The sequence below is a fragment of the Mustela lutreola genome, chromosome 17, assembly GCF_030435805.1.
Source record: "Mustela lutreola isolate mMusLut2 chromosome 17, mMusLut2.pri, whole genome shotgun sequence".
NCBI lineage: Eukaryota > Metazoa > Chordata > Mammalia > Carnivora > Mustelidae > Mustela > Mustela lutreola.
The window spans coordinates 39,274,190-39,301,411 of NC_081306.1; the positions used below are offsets into that span (position 1 = coordinate 39,274,190).

The 27,222-nt window shown below is 42.4% G+C and overlaps 1 protein-coding gene and 1 pseudogene across 1 annotated transcript in view; both read right to left on the bottom strand.

Annotated features, from left to right (window-relative positions):
• BAIAP2L1 (BAR/IMD domain containing adaptor protein 2 like 1) overlaps positions 1 to 18,800 on the bottom strand; it is a 91,954-nt gene extending 73,154 nt beyond the window's left edge. Inside the window, exon 1 of the mRNA XM_059155423.1 lies at positions 18,428 to 18,800. Within this exon, the coding sequence (XP_059011406.1) occupies positions 18,428 to 18,478 (51 nt within the window). The 5' untranslated portion in view covers positions 18,479 to 18,800. The remainder of the gene's footprint in view (positions 1 to 18,427) is intronic.
• A 7,765-nt stretch (positions 18,801 to 26,565) lies between these two features.
• Positions 26,566 to 27,008, bottom strand: LOC131819398 (small ribosomal subunit protein eS17-like; annotated as a pseudogene).
• Between the last annotated feature and the right edge of the window lie 214 nt (positions 27,009 to 27,222).

The following is a 27,222-nucleotide window of genomic DNA, read 5'->3' on the forward strand; positions in this document are numbered from 1 at the left end:
CAGAGATGTTTGGTTTGAAGTATTAAGTTACAGCAGAAGTACTCAAGCTTCAAATTCATAAAACACAAAAATGCTTATCAGCCAAATGTGAATAGTGTTTGGGTTCTTCTTCAATCTGTATTATCCATCTATGCTACTAGCTATCAACTTGCAGTATGTATCAATTTGTATTATCTATCATTTGTAACCTGCCATCCCAGTAGTAATGGGCCAGGGGAACATGCGATGAAAAAAACTTTGGAGAATAAAAGGAAAAAAAACCCTGAGCTAATCACATCACTACCTTGCTAAGCCTCAATCTCCTCCTCTATAAAATGTAAATAATGATCATTTGGATCTCATGAGGGGTATAAAGATACAATGAGATAATAAGTATTTATGGAACACTGATGTGCTCTTCCAAGCACTTGACAATCCGTGCACACTGAATCGACTGTAATAATTAATATTCCAAGACAAAAGTTTAAAATATTAGTCAACTCTTCAAACGGATGAACATTCCCATTTCCACAGATGTCTCCAGATACCTCACTTCCTGTCTGTAACATGAAAGTAAATGATACTGGCTATTCTACCTTGAAGTGTGACATCAGGATGAGAGAAACCATGAATACAAAAACCTCTAGAAAAGTGCGGGGTATGAAGGAAATTGAAGGTGTTATTATTTCTTTTACTCATTTGAGAACAATTTATTCTTTTGTTTTTTCCCTGTGGGATACATTTGACATTTATGGAGTGCTACTATTTTTCAGGCTCTGTGCCTAGCATTTTACATGGGCTGTCTCATTAGATCCTAACAACATGGTTATTATTATCTTCATTTTATGGATGAGACACCAAAGCTTTGAGATGCTAAATTTAAAAACCTTGCTGAATCAGATCCCACAGGTCATGCCCAGGCGGCCTTCCTGCTAACCTTTGCACTCATCCCTCAGGACTCAATACAATTCCTCGAACTAGATTGTTCAATAAAGTGAACTGAAAATACCTGTATGACAGAACACTATTCTAGTGTGAGAAATTACGGGAGTCTCTATGATATTTTCTTTTTAGATGACTTCTTGTAATAGTACTCCTGACTTTTTATGAGTCAGCACACTATCGTGCAGCAACACAATAATGACCAATTCTACCCAAGCAAACAAATATCTTCTCTTTCTTTTAAAAAAAATAAATAAAATAAAAAAGATTCCTCCTAGGAATAATGGTTAACACTACCATATTGATTTCCTTCAGCATCAAGGAATTAGAACACTTCAGAACAACATTACCAAACCACAGGATGCTTTAACCACCCCAGTCAAGTCTCCCTAGGGGGCCATCAATTAAGAATGCTGTTCATTGGGGCGCCTGGGTGGCTCAGTGGCTTAAAGCCTCTGTCTTTGGCTCAGGTCATGATCCCAGGGTCCTGGGATCAAGCTCCACATCGGGCTCTCTGCTCAGCAGGGAGCCTGCTCCCCCCACCCCCTCTCTCTGCCCGTCTCTCTATCAAATAAATAAAATCTTTACACATACACACACACACACACACACACACACACAAATGCTGTTCATTTTCTAACTATTTTACACTTTTATATGTACAAGTATTTAGTCAGGAATGATACACAAGTATCATAATACATTTCACTCTTACATTTTTTTTAAATTCAGTGTTATATTCCCAAGACCTGTCCACCTTGTTAAATATTGACTAGTCTATACTATTTAACTTCTGTATGGTATCCCATTGTGATGGCTAGCCTTAGGAGTCTGCATGACAGGGGTATAGTACCCAGTCAGTCAATTAGATACTAATGTAGGTGTTGCTGTGAAGGAATTCTATAGATGTGGTTACCATCTATAACCAGTTTAAGCATTATCCTCAATAATCTGGGTAGGCATCATTTAATCAGCCAAAAAGCTGATTAGAATAAAACTAAGGCTTCCCTGAGGAAGATGACATTCTGCCTGGGGACTGCAGTATCAGTTTCTAGCCGGCCAGCCGGCCCTACAGATTTCAGACTTCTCAGCCTTCACCATCAAGTAAACCAATTTGTTTATTTCCTCTGAGTGGCATTTAGATGGCCTACAAGTTACAACTATGTGGCAAGAAATTGTACACGTCTCCTTGTACACACAGGTATGAAGAAAATACCTAGACAAAGAACTGCTGAAGCAAGGGTATGTGACAGATTTTTCCAACAGGGGCATCTGGGTGGTTCAGTTGGTTAAGAATCTGCCTTTGGCACAGGTCATAATCCTTGAGTCCCAGGATCGAGCCCTGTATGGGGCTCCCTACCCAGCGAGAAGTCTGTTTCTCCCTCTAACTCTGCCCCCCTTTCCGTGCACGCTTGCACTCTCTCCCTCACTTGCTCACTCTCTCTCAAATAAATAAAATCTAAAAAAAAAAAAAAAAAGACACCACCACATTCTTTGGAGAAAGGGTCTGCAACAATGTGTGCTCCTACAGCCACTGTACGAAAGTACCCTTGTCCACACTCTCACCAACACTCGTCATACTTTCCTCCTACGTGATGAATGAAAAACAGTACCTTTTGTAAAATAACCTTCACTGCTTCCCTGTCAGCATTAAAAAAGTATAAATGACTGGAAATACCTAAGTAGGAGAGGAGAAATCATGAAAGGTAGTTTACCCGTATATTACAACGGTTTTAGGCTCAACTGTCTGTCATAGATTAAGGTTATCAAAGAGCATTACCCTTTTAAAATATATATTTATTTATTTATTTGACAGAGAGAGAGAGAGAAAGAGCGAGCACACGCGCAAGAGCACGCATGCGCACAAGTAGGCAGAGCAGCAGGCAGAGAGAGAGGGAGAAGAAGCAGGCCCTCCAATGAGCCGGGAGCCCAATGCAGGGCTCGATCTCAGGACCCTGGGATCATGACCTGAGCCGAAGGCAGCCACTTCACCGACTGAGCCACCCAGGCGCCCCGAGAGCATTATCCTTAACAGCAGGGTAGGGCACAAAGCCTGGAAATTTCCCATAATTAAGCAGGTCTGGACTCTGGCCACTCTGTCCCCTGCCTCTGGTCACTGTGCTCCGAGGCATGATGGCCTCTGGGCTATTCTCGGAACAGACCATACCCATTTCCCACCACAGGAATTTTGCACTTGCTCTCCTTCAGCCTGAAGACTCTTCCCGGACACCCATCCACCAGTCCGCAGCACCAAACCTCTGAGACACTGCTCCGCCTTCCCTTCTCTCTACCTCCGCTCCGTGCTTCTCTCGCTTCAGAAGGCTGTTCACTACCTCACAGGATACAGTACATTTGTTTATTGCCTCCTCAGTAGGAGCTGCATATAAAAACCCAAGGACGACCTGTAGCATCAAGGACAGTGCCTGGATCATTTAAGGCCCAAAATGTACTCAGCAGCAGCAGCAGCCGCTCTTGATGACTGCTGTCGTTGTTCTGTAAGAGATACGTGTGCTCATGGATGAATCGGCTGCACCATGTGCCCTCAGCTCCTCTGAACACACTCAACAGACAGTGACCCAGTGGGCCAATTAGCTAGGGAAATCAGGCATGAGGTGATAACACCGCTTGCAACTTCATTACCTCAAAGTAACAGCTCCAACAGAGGGTCACAGAAGCTATAAGGCTCTGCCCTGTAACTACTAAGTCATAACAAACTTACAAAATCTGAAAATGTCAGGGTTTTCCTTGTGAATTTTGCCTTCCTAATCCTATGCTTCTCCAAGTTGATTTTTTTTAAAGATCATACTTATTTATCAAAGAGAGAGAGAGCGCGCACACAAGGAGGCAGAGGAGCAGGCAGAGACAGAGAAGCAGAGGCCCCACTGAGCAAGGAGCGCAATGAGGGACTCAATCCCAGGACCCTAGTATCAAGACCTGAGCCAAAGGCAGTGGCTTAACCAACTGAGCCACCCAAGCGTCTCACTCTCCAAGTTGATTTTTAAATTACTTTTTAAGTATCACACAGTAATGTGGCCCTTAAAAATGTACCATGTTGGGCATGTGGGTGGCTCAGCTGGAGTCCTGGAGTCCTGGGATCGAGTCCCACACCAGGCTCCCTGCTCAGAAACAGGTAGCCTGTTTCTCCTTCTCCTCCCTGCTCCTGTCCTCTCTCATCATCTGTTTCTCTCTCCAATAAATAAAGTCTTTAAAAAAAAAAAAAAAAGTACCTTGTTAGGGGCACCTGGGTGGCTTAGTCAGTTAAGCAACTGGCTCTTGGTTATGGCTCAGGTCATAATCTCGGGGTCCTGGGATCAGGCCCCACATCAGGCGTGGTGTTCAATGCAAAGTCTGCTCATCCCTCTCCCTCTGCTCCTCCCCTCCCCCAAAATAAAAAAAAGTAAAATAAAATCTGGGGGGAAAAAAAGCACCTTCTTAGAAACAAGTCCACCAACTAGTGAACAGATGAACATGGTACATCCATAAATGATTATTCAGCCATAAGAAGGAATAAAGTACCAATATACACAACATGATCATGCTAAGTGAAAGAAGTCATACAAGACCACATATTATTGTAAGGACTTATTTTAGCCAGAACACTTCCATCCAGGCTAAACAATAACCTTGTTGTTTAACCCTTAAATTGTCCCTGTACCCCTTCCCCCAAGGGACTTACTTAAAAACAAGTCCCGGAAACCAGTCCCAGGTAACAACGCCCAAATACAAGGGTGGGTCAGGCCAGGTGAAGACATCTATCAGTGTGTGTGGGGGGGGTGCATACTGTCTCCCTAGTTACCAAAGAGTATGGGCCCCACCCTTTGGGAACCTTTTGGGCGCCAATTCTGACCAAGGTGATAGGCTAATTCAAATATCTACTAGGGTAAATTGTAATTCAATTGGTCACTTATGCATGACCTAACATGACTATGCAGCTTTCTCTGTGTGTTAAAATTTCATTGGCCACCTGTGCATGGTCAGGCCCAACCACATGGCCTTTGCCCTTAAAAGCTAGTCTGTGAAGCAGAGAAAGGTCACCCTCTCTGTGAGAGGCGCAGCTCCGAAAGTTCGGTCTGATTCTTGATGCTTGGCACGAAATAAAGCTTTGCTTGACCTTCACTTTCTATCAGTCTCGCTCCTTTAATCAAGGACCCATTATTGGAGGACCTAACAATTATATGATTCAATTTATATGAAATACCTAGTAAGACAAACTAAAGAGACCAAAAATATATCAGAGGTTGCCTGGGGCTCAGAATGAGAATGAGGAACGACAGCAATGGTCACAAAGGACCTTTCTGGCATGATGAAAATGTGATAAAATTGGATTGTGGTGGTTACACTATTCTATAAATTTACTGAAACAAATCACTGAATTGTACACTTAAAAGGAGTGAATTTTTTTTAATGAATTACACCTCAATTAAGCTGTGTTTGTTTGTTTTTTAAGGAAAAAAAAAAAACAGCAATAACAAAAGCCCTTGACTTTTCCTAACCTTCCAGGCTGCTAAGGGGCTCAGGCTTTAAACCCTTAATGCTACGGAATGCTGCAAAGCTATGTGTCCTTGTTCATTCCCTGGTTGTTTCTAACTAGCCTGCCCAAGGAGAGCCAGGTGTATGGCGATGCAGGACATGCACTGTGTTTGTGAACATGTGTCCAGCACCATCCAGAAAAGTGCTACTGGTCTGCAAGCATTTTCCCATGTAGCTGTTAGCAGCAACTTCCCCTTCTAGAGTAATACTCAATTAGATCCATTAGTAGAAAAAGATAACCCAGCTATTTTGAGAATAATCTCCTTGCTGGATTAGCAGCTGTCTTTCCAGCCATGACTGGGGAAGGAGTTGGGCAAATGTTTCTCCAAGCAAAAGAAAAAAAAAAAAAAAAGAGTCATTTCTGGGTTCTTCTATAAGGGTAGTTTCATAGGAAATCTTTAGCCCACAGAGAAAATTCACCATTAAAGTTTCTCTCTATGACCTAAGTTGTTTTGCCTGCATTCTTCCTTTTCTTTCTTCCCTTCCTCCATATCCAAGCTTTGGTTTGTAAGTAATTATTTCTGCAAAAGTGGTCCTTCAGAGTGCAAAGGGCATGCCAGAAATGAAGCCAGGATACCCTCAGAGTTACACGGCTCCATCCCTTGAGACATGATCTTAGCACTGGGCTAGTGACCAGCAAAGCACAGGGCTAGCTCTTTGGGCTTAGCTTCCAAAAGAATATTCTCCGAGTGTTCTGAAAAAACCTATTAGATTATGAGCTCCTTAAGAAACAACCGAGAGAAGAGAACTGTAAGGACCTATTTAGAAACTGTCCCAGCTCCCCTTCCCCCAGGGGATTTACTTGGAGACAAGTCCCAGAAACCAGCTTCAGGTAACAAAGCCCAGATACAAAGGTGGGTCAGGCCAGGTGGAGGCATCCGATCAGTGGGGTTATGCATACTGTCTCCCTCTTTACCAAGGAGTATGGGCCCCGCCCTTTGGGCACCAATCCCAATCAAGGTGTAATAGGCTGGTTCAAATGTCTACTAGGGTAAATTGTAACTCAGCTGGTCACCTAGCATCACTGTGGAGTTTCCTGGGTGTGTTACAATCTCATTGGCCACCTATGCGTGGCCAGGCCCAACCGCATGGCCTTTACCCTTAAAAGCTTGTCTGTGAAACAGGGAAGGGTCACCCTCTCTTTTAAGAGGTGCGTCCCCGAACGTTCGGTTAGATTCTTGATGCTTGGCGCGAAATAAAGCTTTGCTGGACCTTCGCTTTGTATCAATCTCGCTCCTTTAATCACGGGCCCATTATTGGGGCATAATAAGAACCAGTATGATCATCCAGAAAACTATGTATTGTTACCTCTTAGAACACACTACTGGAAACAATAACATCTCCAGGGCCTTTTATTTCAGATTTCTTTGATAAACTCCACTTTCTCTATTCCCTACTCACTAAGGCAGCAAGATTTTTCTGAAGAAAAAGCAAAGTTAAGCAAAACAAAAAGATCCCACACTGGCGGGATAAAGTAAGACATGTGCTCTTATTAACTATTCAAAACTTTTGCATGAAATAATCAAGTCTCTCAAGAATATTAAGTCCCGGGCGCCTGGGTGGCTCAGCGGGTTGGGCCGCTGCCTTCGGCTCAGGTCATGATCTCAGGGTCCTGGGATCGAGGCCCGCATCAGGTTCTCTGCTCAGCGGGGAGCCTGCTTCCCTCTCTCTCTGCCTGCCTCTCCATCTACTTGTAATTTCTCTCTGTCAAATAAATAAATAAAATCTTAAAAAAAAAAAAAAAAAAGAATATTAAGTCCCAAAGCAATCCCACCCAGTAAACTAGTATAAGAATCTAGGCATTCAATTGTTTTTTGTTTTTTGTGTTTTTTTTGAAGATTTTATTTATTTATTTGCCAGAGAGAGAGCGAGAGAGAGAGCGAGAGCGAGCGCGCACAGGCAGGCAGAGTGGCAGCAGAGGCAGAGAGAGAAGCAGGCTCCCCACAGAGCAAGGAGCCCGATGTGGGACTTGATCCCAGGTCGCTGGGATCATGACCTGAGCTGAAGGCAGCCGCTTAACTAACTGAGCCACCCAGGCGTCCCGGAATTGTTTTAATTGCGGAGGGAGAACTATGTTACAGGCAATTTGAGTTCATGACCATCCTTGATAAAGTAACTTGAAGAAAAAGTAATGGCCTGAATCCTGCTCAACACTACAAAGTTTCATTCTATTTTAAATAATAGATAAAAGTTTTACATTTGTCTGTAGAATTATTTGAAACCACTTTTCCTTCTAGTTTAAGTGCAGACAATTATACTGGGTCCAAAGTCCAACAGGCGATATGTATATAAAACTCCATAGAGTTATATTTTTCTTGGCAGTGCGAAGAAAGCTTTTGGGGCTGAAAGCAGGCATTCCTAGCCTTGGCAATTAGCAAGCTATCAGATACTGTAACCATGTTTGGCCCACAGCGGCCTCAACTGAACAAGGGATTTGGGGATCCTGCCCCAGATCTGAAGAAACTTTTGGATTTGCACTTCAGAGGGAGAAGTACCTAGGAGAATGAAGTAAAAATCACTTCTTGAAATTCCAACTGTGATGAAATCCATATCCATTTTTGCTTGGCTTCCAGAGATGCATGCTCCCATTTGGAAGAATGGAAACACAATCCTCCCTAACAGCTACAGTACCAAGAGGACTATTACATAAGTCTCAATCAGAATCTGCAAATGGACCTCTTCCAGTATTTTTCCCGATGGGTGGGGGGGGGGGGCAGGAAGGGTATGGTGGCAAGTAGAAGATAATGTGTACTTGGGTTTCGTTCTACTAACTCTGTAAAGTACTTCTCATGTTTGGGCCTTTGAAACAACTATGTATGTATGTGTTCAATCTTCATTACATACCTACAGTAAATAATGAACCCAGTCTCATGCTGGACATACAGAACACAAAGATGAACGAGGAAAGCATTCTGGCCCTTGAAAATGCATGGTCTAATAGGGAGACAGGTATAAAAAAGTACCAAGGCAATCCAGACTGACATGGTGGAATAAGAAATGCAAAGATCTTTAATATTACTTGAATATCACTTAGAAATATATAACTTTGGGGCACCTGGTTGGCTCTGTTGTTAAACATCTGCCTTCAGTTCAAGTCATGATCCCAGGGTCCTAGGATGGAGCCCTGAGTCTGGCTCCCTGCTCATCTGGCTCCTTGCTCTGCGGGAAGCCTGCTTCTCCCTCTCCCACTCCTCCTGCTTGTGTTCCCTCTCTCGCTGTCTCTCTCTCTCTCTGTGTGTGTCAAATAAATAAATAAAACTTTCTTAAAAAAAAAAAAAGAAAGAAATATCTAACTTTCTCACAGATACGTGGTATCTATGAAGGAAACAGCAGTTAAGTTGCTGGGTTCCAATCAGCTGTCAACAGATAAATACTTTGAAGGCTATAGAGCACACTAGACTATTTGGTTGAGTGTTCTTACCTGCCTACTTATTGTTTTTAAAAGGTGTGTCTTGGAATAAAAAGCAAGCAATGAATTTACAGGAAATAATGTCTCATGTGCTGGGTCGCATTTGTTTAGAAAGCCCTTAAAGTACTTAACAGGTAACAGGAACTTTACTAGATCAAAGTAAATGGCTAATTTCAAATACAAGTGACATTTTTTTGGTAATTCACCAGTTCTTTCCAAATGCTATTCTTATACCATATCTTGAGTAATTCTAGTTGAACTTCCCTCACCCAGACCCTGTGAGATGGGTCATTTTGTTTTGCATTAAAACTGCAACCCTGGGGCACCTGGGTGGCTCAGTGGGTTAAAGCCTCTGCCTTCCCTTAGGTCATGATCCCAGGGTTCTGGGATCGATCCCCGAATCGGGCTCTCTGCTCGGCAGGGAGCCTACTTCCCTTCCTCTCTCTCTCTCTGCGTGCCTCTCTGCCTACCTGTGATCTCTGTCTATCAAATAAATTTTAAAAAACAAACCAACAAAAAACTGCAATCCTGGGGCACCTGGGTGGCTCAGGCAGTTAAACATCCAGCATCCAACTCTTGATTTTTTGCTCAGGTCACGATCTCAGGGTTGTGGGATCCAGCCTGCGTCAGGCTCCAGCCCCCACTCTAGCTCTCTCTAAATAAATAAATCTTAAAAAACAAAACAAAACAACAAAAACAAAAACACTGCAGCCCTTGCAATCTGAGAAATATTGTTCAGAAACCTAAAATAATTTAAAATACTTCATTACATGTAGTTCTCAGATACCAGTAAGGAGAATCAAAACTTCTAATTTTTTTTTGTTTTGTTTTGTTTCTCATCTAATTCTCTTACCAATTTTCGAAAGACATCTTACAACTTGCCTTAAAACCTCTTGAACTTAACCTGCACGTACATTTATTTTTTTCTTTCTCCCAACAGTGAGACAAAACAAAGTTCAAAGAACTGAATTGGTAAAGGCAGGACCCCTCTGGGAAAGAAGGTGGGGAGAAGAGCAAGGAAACATAATTGATACAGGCAAGCCAAGGTAGAGGGAAGGCTGGATAGACTAAAACCTTGGCATTTTTGTCCTGTCATAAGCTATAAACTCTAGAAAAGCACAGGCTGGTTTTTTGTTTGTTTGTTTGTTTTTCCCCTTCTCCAATGTGGTTCCCAGTGGTAACCACAGTGCTTGGCACAACTGTGGTGCATTAAAAAAAAAAAAAAAAAAAAAACCAAACCAGCTGGAGAATGAATGTGGATAGCAAGCTTGACACATCCATAACAGATGCTCAAAACATCATAGTCATCATTACCAGTGCTAACTCAGTCCCCCTGGCCACCAAGGTGAGGATTTTAGCTACAACTGTGTGATAACCATAGATCTTCAGTATCTATTCAAGAAATTTTTCTGACTACAACTGTGCACAGTGAGGGATTAAAAACAAAAACAAAAACAAACAACCAAAAAACCCTCAAGAAGGGTATAGTTCATTGACAGAAAAAGTCATACCAATGATTTCAATGCTATTCTTTTATCAAATATTTACTCAACTCTGCCTCTATGTCAGTCACTTTACTGGATACTGGGGATAAGCAGTAAACAAAATAGATGAAAATCAATGCTTTCTTAGTGGCTACACTCCAGTAAACACAGGCTACTACTGCTAACACACTGTTCTAAGAGCTTTCATGTATTACAACATTCAATCTTCACAATAACCAGCTGTAGGTACTACTATAGTCCTTATTTAGAGATGAGAAAATTGAAGACAAGGTCAAATGGAGGAAAATGACATTAAGTTCATAAAAAAATGCTTCACCTGAGATCTGTTCTGACCCCCAATTCCAAACCTCTCCATTATTATTCTACACAATGTGTTCTAATCATCTGAACTTTTAGCCTTATTTCTGAGAGGTTATTATTACCACTTCTGTACCTTTTCTTGTCATTGTTATTAATGCCTTTATACCTTTCAAGAATACAGCTGCACCTAAAGGGATCAGCTTCTTGCAACATCAGGAACAAGACTCTTAAGTGATAACTGTTTAAGGACCGGAATTTGGGTTTGTTGCATCCTTTTCTGTTGCATTCATAGTCTCAGGTTAGTAAATGTTAAAAATGCATTCCCATAAGTAGTAATTAAGAGAAAAACAGCGAGACTTTAAATTAGGCTTATCTTTGAGGGCCACCTGGGTGGCTCAGTGGGTTAAGCCTCTGCTTCGGCTCAGGTCATGATCTCCGGCTTCTGGGATCAAGACCCGGATCATGCTCTCTGCTCAGCGGGGAGCCTGGTTCCCCCACCCCCGCCTGCCTCTTTGCCTACTTGTGATCTCCCTCTCTGTCAAATAAATAAATAATTTTAAAAATAAATAAATAAATTAGGCTTATCTTTGAAAGGTTAGTTTGCAAAACAGGTAGAAAATGGCACATTTTAGCTTAGTTTTTGAAGCTTTTTACCCATTAAAAGTGGGTAAACTTCTGCCTTTTTAAACCTTAAAATTATAAAAGTAATCCATTCACACAAAGAGAGTATAAATACTCTAGAAGGTAGAGTAAAAGTGACAAGTAAAAGTCTCCCTCCCCTGCCCTATAGTTTAACCACTGCTATACTTTGGTACTTTTAGTGAAGAAATTGCTATTGTTTAGGGACTTTTCAACCTCCAAAGCACTAAATAAAAAGTTTAAGCAACAAACCTGAGGCCATCTTTACTGCCCAGGCTGCTCTCCTTAAAGCACAGGTAGCTTCAAGAGTCTGTGAGCCATCAGTTAGATCTCTGAGGGGGACTCATTTGTTTTGCTCCCTGGATTGGGAATACCTTCCAGTAATATTTTTCGTTTATTTTTGAATAAGAAAGGAACCAGCAACTTTTTATCTCATTTACACAAGTCTCCCCTGTAACCACAGGGACTTGAGACAGCTGTTAAAACCAGAACACAGTCCCTAAAATAATAATCAACCAAAAAGACAGACTCAAGGTCTGGAAAACAGAAATAGGAGTTTAAAATCAAGGCTGAGGAAAGTAAGAACAAAAGTACACAGGCTTGAAGAGCCACAGGGGTGTAATTATTCTGCACACATCTCTATGTACAAAGTTTATGGGGGAAGTTATACCCAACAGCAGAAGATATGAAATCTCAGGTATTGTCCTAATCAATGTCCATAAGCTACTAAACAGTATAGCTTATTCGTGTTTTAAAAAAAAAAACGAACCAAAACAAAACCAAAAAGCCTACGTAGGTTATACAAAAGGAAGTGGCTTTAAAAGACCTACTTAGTTGGGGTCCAGGAAAGGTGCATTCTCACAAAATCAGATTAAGCATAACTTTGGGCATGTTTTCCGGAGGGCATTTTGCAACGTGTAGCAAATATGCTTTAAATTGTACCTACCCTTTGACCCACAACTCCCTTCTGGGCATTGAGCCTAAGGAAAACATCCCAGATTTGTGCAAAGCTTTACCTACAATGATATTTGCTACAGTGCTTTAATAGCAAAGTGCTGGCAACGATCTTATGTCCAGTAAAAGGGGACTGGATCAATAAATTGTTGATAGAGAACAGAGTACTGCGGAGTCAGCAAGCTGATGAGACACAGGATACTGACTGACACAGAGATGGACTAAAAGCTGTCGGGAAGTGTGACAGTAAGAGTTTAATTAACAGTATTCTCTCTGGGTTGTGAGATTCAAGGGACTTTTACTTTCCCTGTGAATAGTCACAGAAATTTTGGAAATTTTCTAGTATCAGAAAAATTCAGTTTTAAAAATCCTCTGAGATTAAAACCAACATACACACACACATAAAGAACAAAATATGAAAGTGGTAAATGCTAGGAAGTAGGATTTGGGGGATTTGTTCTCAAGCATGTACAATCTAAGAGGGGGAAAAGACCCAAATTAAAACTGTCGTTTCCTTCACAAAGTTGAAGTCTTGAAACCTCTTAATTTAATTGTAAATCACTGAAATTCTTTTTTAAAAATTAGTCAATTGTGCCTATAACATAAAGCAGGTACATTTTCTAGAAAAGTCACGCAAAAAGGAAAGGAAAGGTACTTTAATACTCAAAGGAACAAGAAAATTCAATTAACCATAACTCTGCACCCCCTCCCCCAGCATTCCAGTTTGTTAAAGCATGGCTCATCTATGCCCTCAAAACCTCTTATGCAATAAAACCTTTTGATGTGTGCAACTATGACAGTTTTAGAGTCTATTAAACTTAAATTTATATTTTACTCTACTGAGTACCACAGCTGTATGGCCTCTCTCAGACCCATGTTCCCTAGGTCCTAGGCTCTACTTTCTGATAGGAAGTATCCCCTAGGGAGTTGGGCTTCTGCTGTGGTTGCGGACATTGAACCAAACCTGGGGAAAACAGTTTTGTTTTGAATTTTAAATTTTTATTTGCATATATACACCAGGGTGGCTAAAATTAAAAGGAAAGAGAACATCAACTGTTGCCAAAAACAAGCTACTGAACTCTGGTACAACCACTTTAGAAAACTGCTGGGCAGTTTCTGCCAAAGCAGAAAAGTATTTACTCAAATACTTTATAACCCAGCAATTCCACTTCCAAGTCTATACCCAAGAGAAATGAGGGCCTATGCCCACCAGACATGGACTAGAATGTTCATAGCCACACTAATCACAGTATCCTGGAGTAGTCTGAAAACAATCGAGAAGTCCCTCAAGAGAATAGATAAATCATGATGTAACTGCACAGTGTACTACTTACTACACAATAGTAAAAAGGATTTACAATTACTCTGACAGGGGTGTATCTTACAAACACACTGGGTGAAAGATGGGAGATGAAATGGGCCAAACTAATCAGTGCTTAGAAGTGGAGGCCAGTGGTTATCTTGGAGGTAACACGTGACTGGAAGGGGGGCACAAAAGGGACTTCAGGGAGGCTGGTCATAGTCTACATCTTGATATGTGTGTTCATTATACACACATGTTCAGTTTTTTGATGATTTTGTGAGCTATATACACCAAAGCACACCTTTCGATATATTTATTATATATATTATTTATATTTATTATATATATTATTTATATTTATATATATTATAGATATATTAAATGTTTCTTAAAACGTTTAAGAAATACATTTGCAAATGTCAACAGGTAAGTTCAATTAATGTTTGTGTAGCTTTTATAATAATTTTTACTTTTGAAGTGCAGAATAAAAGAACTGTGTGGAATGCTGATAAAAACAAAAGTCCAATTTGTTGAAATTCCATGCACGTTAGGTTTCCCCTGCAGGTCTGCTTGTGGCTCGTTAAAACAGAAGTGCTAGGCAAGAATTAATGCCCAATACTGGAATAATGTCACAAATGTAAACTCAAAAGCAACCTGAAACTTGTGAATGGTGTCTCCTGGCCAAGTGGTCCCAGCTGCCCAAGTTTCATAATAAAGGACACTGCTCTGTCTTACATAGCAATAATGGTATCACAGTTCTAAAATCTCTTTCCAATCAGGAAAAAAATGTTATGACAGAAAAAGACAACCATTGTTTGTCTTTGTATTTTCATTCTACCAGACAAAAGGCTACAATACTGGGCTGTTCAGTTTAATATTTGATATCTGGCAACTCTTTCTGTTGCTACCTGGCACCTGATTCTTACTGTCCCTTTGTATAGTCATCATGGAGCCAAGAGCAAGCTGTCTGGGCTTCTGCAAATCCCATTTTATCTTCAGCAAACCTGAAGAAAGTAGTAGTATATGGGAACAGATCATGATATCAAATAGTGTATACAGCTACAGCAATAAACACACAAGGCGAATGAAACCTTCACAAGCTAGACCTGTATACCATAATCTGCACTGGAAGCCATCTAGGCAGGGACTTTTACTTCCATATCCCCAATTAAACCCAAGTTCAGAAAATAAAAACAAACAAACAAAACCTAGTACACATGACGAGAGGTTTGACTCGATAAAAGAACAAAAATACCTCATTTTTTTATTAAACAAATTTTTGTTCAAAACAAAGATGATGAACAAAATGGCAGAAAATTCTGGTGATATCTTAGATCACCAAATACGAAAAGGCACTTGATTTGTGCATTTTGTGACTGCTAGAAACTAAACTACTATACAAAAAGGAGATGAATGGAGGCTGGCAGGGAAAATGGCATGTGGACACTGCTCCCTCTAGACTTTTGGGTGTGGGTTTCTCAACAGTAAACAAAATCCACATCCACCTCGAGGGATGATGTATACTTAGATTGAAACAAATGCTCTATGTAAAGTGTCAAGGGACGTGGGGGAGCCTAGCACAGGTATTCACTAAATAAATAAATGTTCATATAATCAACAAACTCACGCACCTACTACCTGTCAGTAACCATTCAGAATGTAACAAAGCCAAGCTCCTCTCCTCTGGGCACTTGAATTCTAGTTGGAGAGGGATGAGAGAAAAACGAGTCTGTTGTACAGAGTATCTTAAGATACTAAGCACTATGTGGGAAAGGTAAAGTCAGTGGGATTGGGAGATGGATAGCAATTTTAAACAATTTTAAAGAATTGTTTGAGCAGGTGACATTTAAACTAAGACTTACCTGCCCCTTTTCCCCCCCTTTTAAAGAGACTTTCTCCCCCTTCATTGATGCTTATTTAGCAAGGGTAAGGTAGGTACAGGATGGATGACATCATACCCATTCCTCCTCAGCTTCCTAAGACTTTATCAGTTCTAACTTCTAGGAAGGTGTGGTTACTCTTACGTATGGATTTTTTTTTTTTTTTTAAAATTTACCTCTTCCTCGTACCACTAAAAGCATGTACTCATCAGAAAACCATGCAAAATCACAAGCAAGCACTAAGGGCAAATTAGGGGCATACTAAGTAGAGACGGGGAGGGATCTTTGGCTGAACTCTAATTAGCAACGGTAACATTACTTGACTTTTTGGGGGTTATTATCATACCATTTGTTTGTGAAGCCATAAAACACACATCCTCCTGGGATTCAGCATGGGTCTCCACTAATTATTTGTCTAAGGACACATTTTAGAGAACTGAGCAAATGTGTAAATAAATACTGAAAGATATTTGATACTGCATTACAGAGAATTACACTAGTTTATAATCCCTCACTTCTTCCAGAGAATTTATTCTTTTATTTCAAAGTTGGAGAAATTTGAGTATTTAAAAAAAAAAAATCTAAAATCCATACTAGCATCTCAGTTCCAGGTGCTATTGTCAATGCATCTGGTTAGGTTATGTTTCCATTAATAAAACACTGTAGGTTATTAGGTAACATAAAGAAAATCTTTAAAAAAAAAAAACACTAGATTCAGTCATTTAAGCGTCCAACTCTTGATTTATGCTTAGGTCGTGATCTCAGGGTCATGAGATGGAGCCCCTCATCCGGCTCCTTGCTGGGTGTGGAGCCTGCTTGAGATTCTCTCTCTCCCTCTCTGCCCTCCTCCCTCCCTCCCTCTCTCAAAATAAAATGAATAAGCAAATTAAATAAAAACTAGTTATCACACTGTGAGGTTTTTTTTTTTTTTATCATATTAAGCTTAAATTGTTTTCAGCTTTGGTTGTCAGAGGGTGGGGTAGGGAAGAACTCAGTGAGGAGGTGGTGAAGGTTTTCAGGCTTTCAATCAGACTTGTGAATGTGAAATTTCAATATGCATTTCCATCATAGCCAAAGCATGAGCCAGCAGTATTTGCTTCATAGACTATACATAAACTTGCTGTCTGGAGCTGTAAATTCTTTTACCACCATTCAACATAAAAAAACACAATCCCAAAACATTAAAGAAAAAATGGTGATTAAAGTCACAATCGACACTTGCGAGCTTTTAATAGGTTTTAAGACACCTGGGAATGGAAAGCAGTCAGTAACTAGTTTCTGACGTTCACTTTAACTTTGCAAAGTAAGAAAAGGATTTACATTGCCTAATGTCTATAAATACGTATAACCCAAACTGTGAAAGCTACACTTTTGCATCCTGCCCTAGTTCTTTGGAGGTGGCACTTGTGGCACTATAATTCACTGGAGGACAGCCCCTCCACTGAGTCATCGCTAAAAGTAAAATGAAGAAGTGGGAGAAAAAGTTACTTCAGAGCATCTGATTGCTTGTCTCAAACTGATCTATCATCCCAGATTGGAAAGATACCTGTGCCTGTCTCCTTGGAGGCAATTTAGGTGTTCACATTTTTCTGCCCCACTAGATACTTAAGACTGCCTGAAATCGACAACGATCTGCATTCCTCGCTTGGATACGGTTTTCCCTTAACTGACAGTCATCAAAGTAGCTCCAACTCCCCAAATCTAAGAGTGTCTTATTTTACACACTGTCAACACCTCACACTGCCTGCCACACTATCTTCAGGATTATGGAAATATTAACAAGCTCAATACAAATGTAAAACTTTTAACAATCAACCATTTCCGGGATTTCTAAAAATTGCTCTCTATTAAGACAACACAGTTCCTTACCGAGACCGAAAACGCTGTGTCAACCGTGTCCACCGTATCTAGCCAAAAAGTGTAATTCACGTTACCTATGCGCGTGTATCCAGATGAAGGGAATCAATTGTTTTGAACCCGAAGGATAGATTATGAATATATTTTCATGCTCTTCCTTATTCTTATCCTACAACAGTCAATAAACCCTTCTGATTTCAGGTATTCCCTCAAACTTTGCGCATCTAGAAACCCAATTTTAGGGTTTAAAAAAATAATAATAATCTATAAAGGTGACCAAACTGTTGGCCTTAAAAATGGCTACAAATGAATTTGGAGAGCTTGTGTTCAATGAGCCCAAGCCGAATTAAAACAAAAGTTGTTTTGTCGCCTATTAAGAGCCCATGACGATTAAGCACGTATCTTATTTCAACTGGAATTCATTTACGAGTACTTAAACTTCCTAAACTGGCCACTAATCCTAAATCTGTGTCTGTTGCTGGAGAAGCGCCTCAAGAGAGCGAGTGACCGTCAACGCTCTCCTGTAGGTTAGGTCCACTTGATCGCAACCTGGCGGGGCAGCCGGGGGTGTCCAGGCCGAGGGGCTCCGAGCGCCGCGCGCGCCAGGGTCCGGGAGGGCGGGAGCCGACGCCGGGAGCCCGCGGCGCCCCCCAGAGGCGCCCCTGGCGCGGCCCGAGCCCCGCACGGCGCTCGCCCCGTCCCCGCCCGCAGGAACGAGGCACTGCTCCTCGGGCGCCGCGGCCACGCCGGCGCGTCTCGGACTCCGAGGGCCGGCCGGAGGACGCGGCCCCCAGGGAGAGGACAGACCCCCCCCCTCCCCCTCTTCGACCCCCTCCCGACACGTTGCGCCGTGAAACCGGTAGGCAGCAGGGCGGCCCGAGCGCCGGGAGGGGGCGGGGAGGCTGTTCCCGCGAAAAGTCCGCTCCTCGCGTCGACCCTCCCCCGGCGACGACCGCGAGCAGCGCCGCGGCCTCCCCGCTGCCCGCGGCCCCGAACTCCGACCCCGGTCCTCCACGGGTCTCGGGCCGCCCCGCACCCCCGGCCGCGCCCCGCCCCGCCCCGCCCCCGGCCCCCGGGGCCTCCCGCCCTCCAACCCGCCGAGGTCCCGGGCCGGGCTGGGCTCGCTCACCCGGTAGGTGCTCTCCGTGAGCCGGTTCACTTCCTCCGGCCCCCGCGACATGGCTGCAGCCGCCCGGCCGGCGAACGCGGGAAGACGCGGCCGGGCCTCGTGGCCGCCCGACTCTGGGCTGCGGGAGCGCCGGGGCGCGGCGGAAGGGCCCTCGAGGGTCGGCGGCTGCCACAGCCGTCGGCTCCGAAACGCCGGCGCGCTCCTCCGCCGCCAAAATGTCAAAACTTGTAGCGCCGCCGCGGCTGCAGCCACCGCCCGCGAGGAGCTGAGGAGACGCGGCCTGACGCCGCTGGGCGAGCCTGGCTGGCTGCGCGGGCGGGGCCGCCCCACCTGAGGCGCGCGGGGTGGGCGGGGCCGGGAGGGCGGGGCGGCCCCACCTGAGGCGGCCGAGTGGGCGGGGCCGGGGCGGACGGGAGGAGGCCAGCTGGGCCCAGTAGGCGGGGCGTCCCCACCTGAGGCCCCCTGGCCCGCCGGCCACCTCTTGCCCTCTTGCTGCCGTCCGAGAGCTCCCGGGGACGCTGCGACCCGGATCCCGGGAGGCGTCAGAACGTCGTGATGCTGCGCTGCTTGGACAGAGCCGCACGGGGGGGAGCGGGGGAGGGCAGTCCCCGAGAGCCACACTTTCCGCGGGCGCCCCTCCGTGCTGCCTTTTGGGGACTGCGGGAAGAGGGACCCACGTCCCCCAGTGGTAGTGATTTCCCTGTTTGACCCCCGTCCTGCTCACCCTTCTCGCTGACCTCAAAGATCTGCGGGATCCTAGGGCACGGGCTGTCATACATGGAGAAAAGGGGCTGCCTCCTGGAGTTTTGGAAGCTCCCAGTGTATCAGAAACTTAATAAAATTTCTGGTGGCAGAAACGGCTGTACGTTTTTAAACTTTAAGAACGACCTTTAACTCGATGTAATATAGCTGTGCTATTCATGAGATCGTTATTAGATTGAGAAAACTGGGGCGCCTGGGTGGCTCAGTGGGTTAAAGTCTCTGCCTTCCGCTCAGGTTATGGTCTCAGGGTCCTGGGATCGAGCTCAGCGGGGAGCCTGCTTCCTCCTCTCTCTCTGCCTGCCTCTATGCCTACTTGTGATCTCTGTCTGTCAAATAAATAAAATCTTCAAGAAAGAAAGAAAGAAAGAGAACCATGGTGAGCTGAGGTGTAGTGGAGGGAACTCTTCCTTTGAGCACTCAGTGTAAGCGGCTGCCTGGGTCCTAATACTCTCTGTGTTCTGTCTCCACCCCAGCCCCAGCCCAGATCCCGAAGATCCAGAGCCGGTTTTTCGAAACTGGAACGACGGCTTACTACCCGAGACATCCTCCCAATAAGGAAGTCTTATTCTGGTTTTTTAAAAACTTCCATTTGGGTGGATTGCATCTTTTATGAGCTGTTAAGATATAAAGCTTCTAAACTGCTTTTGTGATAAAAGTTCGATTGGAAATGTACACAAAGAAGGTACTGTGTGGCCCAGATGGGGACACCAAGAGAATGAGATGCGGCTAGACTTAGAAATAACCACCTGGACTCTGGGACAATGGTATCCGGTTTTGCAAATTATAAAACATCATGCTTGGGAACCAAAAGATTATATGTTCTTGGATGTTGGGGGGAGATAACACATCAGCCCTAGGTTTCAGGCAGTGGAAGCAGCTGCCTCCTTCCTTAACAGATTTCTAACATTTGACTCCTAAGATTTGCCAACTGGGTTTCATTTGCCATATTGAGATGAACTCATGACCTTATAATTACCAACAATATGTATTGGGCTCTTCAAGTATGCCTGCTGGTTTTCATTTAAGCTTGAAATCCCTGCCTTACGGCACCTGGGTGGCTCAGTTGGTTAAGTAACTGCCTTCGGCTCAGGTCATGATCCCAGAGTCCAGGGCCTGAGCCCTATGTCAGGCTCCTGACTCAGCAGGGAGCCTGCTTCTCCCTCTCCCTCATGCCTGCTACTCTACCTGCTTGTGCTCTCTCTCTCTCTCTCTGTGTGTGTAAAATAAATTAAAAAGAAAAATAAAAATGAACCTAAAAAAAAAGAAAATCTCTGCCTTAACTTTGCAGGTCACTTTTGTCTTAGCACACACCTCTGTGCCTTCTGATGAATGGGGTCATTTCACTCTGCTGCAAGCCAGTCAACCGAGCAGCTGGAAAGAGCAGAGGCTTAACCTTTAACACCCCACAGCTCAGTTCAGATTCAGAAAAGACAGATTTACAAGCAATCATAAAACTAGCAAGTATTTCAAATGGCTTGATTTGATTGCCAGGGTTGAAATTTAATCAAAGGACCAGGTTCATAACTGTATGCAAATTGACAAGCAGATATTCAGTCACATTTAACTCTCCTTTATGGAAGCAATTTCCTGGTTAGGATAACCTGCTCCTTTAGAAGTCTTTGAGAATGGTCAGTTCTTGGGCCATACGGATATTAAGAGTAATGCCATTCAGCTCCCAGCTCAGTAATTGGCAGTGTAGATGCCCAGTAAGTGTTTGTTGAACAAAAAGAAAAAGTGAGTGTTAGTTATCTGTTCTGTGCTGGACATTCTGCTGGGGGCGGGGGTGGTGGGGAGCGATGTAGGAGTGCAAGATCCATACCTTTAATACATGTACAAGAACTAGAATTCAAGAAGGACCATAATGGAAGCTATAGTTGAGGCACAATTAACTACTAGCTCTGATGAGGGGCTCTCAGGCTGGACAGGTGGTCTGGGATGTCCAGGACAATTCCCTATGTTTTGTGACAAAAGAGGTCTCTATTGATATGATAGTAGTTTGGGGGTAGAGTCCCATATAAAATACCAAGAGGGATGGGGCTTTCAGTGTTCTCATCCTAAAGGGGGGAAAAAAGAATGCAGGTTGAAGACTCATTAGCTGTTCTGGAACTCTCTTCCAGTCCAAGCTGCCCTAACTTCTCCAGCACACCAAGTTCACTGCTGCTATAGAGTTTCTCACAAGCTGTTCCCTCAGCCTAGAATGTGTGCCCCTCACTCTCAGCATTTTTCCATGATTGGATTTCAGCCTAGACACAGCCTCAGAGAGGCCCTTCCCTCACAGCTCGCCCTGAAGATGCTATTTTAGGTCCTCTCTATCACGGCATGTAATTTTCATTCTAGTAGTGCTTATCACTCGCTATGGTAAGGCTGGAAAAAGGCTCCGCAAGGATGTCCAAGTCTACGTGTCGGAACTGTGAGTGTTAACTTCTATGGCAGAGAGAGTCTGCAAATGGGATCAGAGATTTTGAGAAGAAGGGATTTTCTTGGAATGTCTGGGTGGACTGGTTGTAATCAGAAAGGGCCAGATAAGGGCGACACAGAAGTCAGAGGAGATGTGATGACAGGCACAGAGCCTGCAGTGGTCCACTTTGAAGGGGGAGGGAAGAGCCAGAGGAGTACAGGAGGCCAATAGGAGCTGGAAAGGCCAGTGCACAGAACCTCTCCTCGGCGCTTCCAGAAGGAACTACCCCTGCAGGCACCTTGATTTCAGCCCCATGAGACTCATTTCAGACTTCTGCCCCAGAACTGTAAAAGAATAAATGGGTATTGTTTGAAGCCACTCAATGTGTAGCAATTTGTTTCTGTAGCAATGGGAAACTAATACACTAACTAATCTTTTTTTCTTGTTCATTTCTTTATTGATAGATTCTTTCTGCCTCTTTCTCCCATCAGAATGCAAATGTCACCAGGGCAGGCATGACTCCTGTCTGGGGCACAGCAGGTGCCTAGGTGCCTGGCACATAGTAGGTGCTCCAGAACTGCTAGGAAGACACATTTAGGAGGTAGTCAAGATGCTCTTCATTTCACAAAAAGCAGCTACATCAGGAATTTTCTTATCCAGCTTTCAAAAAACTATAAAATAGACCGCAGAACAGAGGGTCATATAAGAATATACAGATACTAGTTTCAATTCAACAAATCCCGAAAGGTAACAAAACACAAGCATAAACAGATTTAGAGAAAAAGTCCTGGACTTTCTACAATGTGCTATGCATTGCGAAGTAGACATCCAGTCATCATTATATGAATACCCTGAGATTGTTAGCACTCAAAAAAGGATAAATACTCACCTATTTATAAAAACACGAAATAATGTCCATAAAGTATAGTGGCTTATTAACACCTGGTATAAGTTCTCCTATGAATAAGAATTAAATGCAGAATGTTTTAATATACTTTAAATGCTATATGACCATGAAGCATTCAACGGGTTTCATAAGTCACACGTGAAAACCAATTTTGTCATTTCAGTGGTATTTGAACCACTTCTGCTTTTCAGCTTCGTTCAGTTTTTTTCAACTTGGTTCAACTTTGTTGAAGAAAGCTCAAATCTTAATCCATCTTCTCTGTCCTTTATGAATTACTAACAAGTACTGTGGAAATGTTATTTTGTTATTTTCTAAAATGGACATGTTATTCAGCAACATTTTATTATTAGTTGTTGTCTCTTGAGTCAAAGAACACTTAAGCTTGTAACAAAATCAGAACTGGAGATTTGAAAGGGCTCTCACTACCGACTCATCGTGTGTGTCTCATCGTTTATCTAGACATAGAAATCATATTTATCTTTTACATTTTTTTACATCTTTCTGGACTGCATTCATATAGTTTCTTCAGAATTATCCTCTGAATCACTCATTCTTTCCTTGACTGTGTCAAATCCCTATATAATTAATCTGTCCATTGAGTCTTAAATTTTATTTTTTATTTCTATAATTCTATTTCATTCTCTTTCAACTCTCACTGTTAAAAAACAGCTTTATTGAGAGGTAACTCACATACCATATAAGATATCTATTTAAAGAGTACAGTTTAATGGTTTTTAGGTTATTCATGAAGCTGTACAATCCATTTTAGAACATTTTCATCGCCTCAAACAGAAATCCTGTAGTCATTAAGAGTTACCTCCTCCCATTTTCCTTCAACCCTCTCCCTTAGTGTTATGCAACCATTAGATCTATTTTCTGTCTCTGTAGATTTTGCCTACTCTGAACATTTTGTACAAATATAATCATATAACATGTAGTCTTTTGTGATTGCTTCTTTCATCTAGTATAGTGTTTTCAAAGTTCATCCATGTTATGGTGTATATCAGTACTTAATTCCTTTTAATTACTGAATAATAGTCCATTGTGTACAACTCTTTTTTTATCCATTCATCCATTGGTGGACATTTGGATTATTTCCATTTTTTGGTTTCTGTGAATAATACTGCTGTGAACATTTGTGTATAAGTTTTCATGTTTCTTGGGTACATATCAAAGAGCAAATTTGCTGGGTCATTCTATGCTAGACATTCTTGAGAACTGCCGTATGGTTTTTCAAAGTGGCTGCATCATTTTATATTTCTACCAGCAATGTATGAAGGGTCCAATTTTCCCACACCTTTGTAAACATGTTATTATCTGTTTTTATTATTATTATTATTATTGTTATTATAGCTGTCCTACTGGGTATGAATTGGTAGCTTGTGGTATAGATTTGCATTCTCTAATGGATAATGATGTTGAGCATCCTTTTTTTTCCTCCTAAGATTTCTTTATGTGAGAGAGAGAGAGCTAGAGATAGAAAGTGTGTGTGTGGCGGGGAGGGGCAGAAGGAGAGAATCCCCAAGCAAACTACCTGTCAAGCACGGAGCCTTACTTCGGGCTCATTCCCACAACCCATGAGATCACAACCTAAGCTGTTTTAACTGACTGAGTTTAACTGACCGAGTCACCAGGTGCGCCTTGAGCATCTTTTCAGAGACTTATTTCATATCATCTCTGGAGAATATCCGTTCAGTTCCTTGACCCATTTTAAAACTGTGTTTATCTTCTGATTAGTGAGTTGTCAGTGTTTTTTTTTTATATATTCTGGCTATAAATCTCTTGTCAGATATATGATTTATGAACATTCTATTCCAATTGGTGCGTTGTCCTTAGAAACACATGTCTTTTTTTTTTTTTTCTGTTGTTGCTTGTGATTTTGGTGTCACATCTAAGAAACCTTGCCTAACCCAAAGTCACAAAGATTTACCCCCATGTGTTCATCGAAGAATACTTTAGTTTTAGCTCTTAGTTTAGATCTACATTTCATTTTGAGTTAATTTTTTTTAGATCTAGTGTAAGAAAGGGTTCCAACCTTATCCTTCGGCTTGTGGCTAATTAGTTGTCCCAACACCATTCGTTGAGATCATTCTTTCCCTCATTTGAATTGTCTTGGCGCCCTTGTCAAAAATCAGTTGAGCAGGGGGCCTGGGTGGCTCAGTTGGTTACGGCTACCTTTGGCTCAGGTCATGATTCCAGGGTCCTGGGATCAAGTCCCACATCAGGCTCCTTGCTCAACAGAGATTCTGCTTCTCTCTCTCCCTCTGCCTGCTGCTCTGCTTACTTGTGTGCTCTCTCTCTCTCTGTCAAATAAATAAATAAAATCCTTTAAAAAATCAATTGACTGTAAATGTAAGGGGTTATCTCTAGACTTTGTATTGTATTCAACTGATCGATAGGTCTGTCCTACCACAGAACTGCTCTACTGCCTTGATTACCATAGTTTTGTACTGAGTTTTGAAACTAGGAAGTGTGAGTCCTTTGACTTTTTCAAGATTGTTTTTGGCTCTTCTGGGTACCCTGTATCTCCATATCAATTTTAGGACTCACTTATTAATTTATGCAGGAAAAGCATCTGGGATTTTGATAAGGATTTTGTTGAATCCGTAGATCAATTTGGGAAGTATTACTGTCTGAACAATGTTAGTTCTTCTGACTCATGAATATGGAATGTCCTCCCATTTATCTAGGTCTTACATTTCTTTAAGCAATGTTTTGTAGTTTTCAAGGTGTAAATTTTACACTTCCTTTTTTAAAAAAAATATTTTATTTATTTATTTGACAGAGAGAGAGATCACAAGTAGACAGAGCAGCAGGCAGAGAGAGAGAGAGAGGGGGAAGCAGGCTCTCTCTCTGCTGAGCAGAGAGCCCGATGCAGGGCTCGATCCCAGGACCCTGAGATCATGACCTGAGCTGGAGGCAGAGGCTTTAACCCACTGAGCCACCTAGGCCCCCCTACACTTCCTTTTAAAAAAATTTTTATCTATTTATTTATGTATTTATTTGAGAGAGCGAGAGCTCGAGCAGGGGGAGGGGCAGAGGGAGAGAATCTCAAGCAGACTCCATGCCTAGCACAAGGCCCAATGTGGGGCTCCATCTCATGACCTGAACTGAAATGAAGAGTCAAATGCCTAACCGACTGAGCCGCCAGACACCCCTACTCATCTTTTGTTAAATTTATTCCTAAGTATTTTTTGATGCTTTTACAAATTGAACTGTGTTCTGGTTTTCACTTTCCAATTGCCAATTGAGAGGATCCAGAAAGATAATTGATTTTTGTATATTTATCTGGTAACCTTATTATCAGATTGAGGAAATTCCCTTCTCTTCCTAGTGTGTCAAGTGTCGTCATCATGGAAGTATTAGACTTTTGTCAAATGGCTTTTCTGTGTCTATTGAGATGATCATGGGTTTTTTGGTCCTTTGTTCTGTTGATCCGGTGTATTACAATGATTGAACTTCTGTATTTTGAATCAACCTTGCATTCCTAGGATAAATTCCACTTAGTCATAGTGTATAAGCCTTTTTATTATTGGTGGATTCGGTTTGCTAGTCTTTTCTTGATGAGTCTCACATCTATATCATAAAGAATATTGATGTGTTGTTTTCTTGTGATATATTTGATTGGTTTTGATAATTGGGCAAAAACTGACCCTATAGGAGGAACTGGGAAGAACTCATCTTCTGTTTTTGGAAGAGCTCACGAAGAATTGGTATTTATTTTTCTTTGACTGTTTAGTAGCATTCACCAGGAAGTCCAACTAGGTCTGAACTTTGTTTTGTGGGATGTTTTAAAATTGTGAATCTAATCTCCTTTTAGAGGATCTTCCAGTTTCTTTTCTGAATGTTATTTCCCTGTGGTTTCTATTCCTTCATCTCTGTAATCATTTACATTGTTTTATAGTCTCTCCTAGATAGTTCTGTGTAGTTTCTGTTTACTGGTTTTATTTTGTCTGGTTTTGGTTATTTATCATTTCATTTAGCCACGATTGTGTTTGCTGATTCTCTATCATGGTAAATCACAACATTTCCTTATCTGTTCTGGGAATTTGTTATGGTTATTGTTGTTGTTTAAGGTTTTTTGACAATACCACAGCACAGCCGGAAGATTTGAGTGCCTCCCCATGGCATTTTGGAATTCATCCCAACTATAGGCTGTGTGACCTGTGGGTTGGAAGACTGCCAAAGCCCTAGAGTTTCAATGTTTCCTTGGTGTCAGGATTGACTTCAGTGATTTCCTGATCCAGGATGGAGACCTCAGCAACATTATCATCTCTCCTTTCTCTCTCCTCCTACTGCAGATGGATGGAGATACCACTCATGGGGCCCCCTCAATCCACTTCATCAGATGTGTGATGCAGCCTGTGATCTTGCTTCAGAACCTTGCTGGGGATAACGGTGATCTCCTCACACACATGCTTCTTGGTGTGGGAGTCATTGTTTAGGCACGTGTAATACTTCTCAATGGTGACCCAAGCTGCCTTTTTCATGATTTTGATGTGAATGCAGCCCATGTTGGTGGTTCTGGCAATTATTATGAGGTCATCTTTAGTGGTGATCCACTTTGTCTACAGAAACCTCTTGTGGCCTGGACTATAATGTGTTCCTTCAGACAAGCTTTCTGTCTGTTCCTGACAGGCACTCCAAAAAGATCACCAAGGGTGGAGCGCCTGGGTGACTCAGTTAGTTAAACATCTGACTCTTGATCTCAGCTCAGGTCTTGATCTT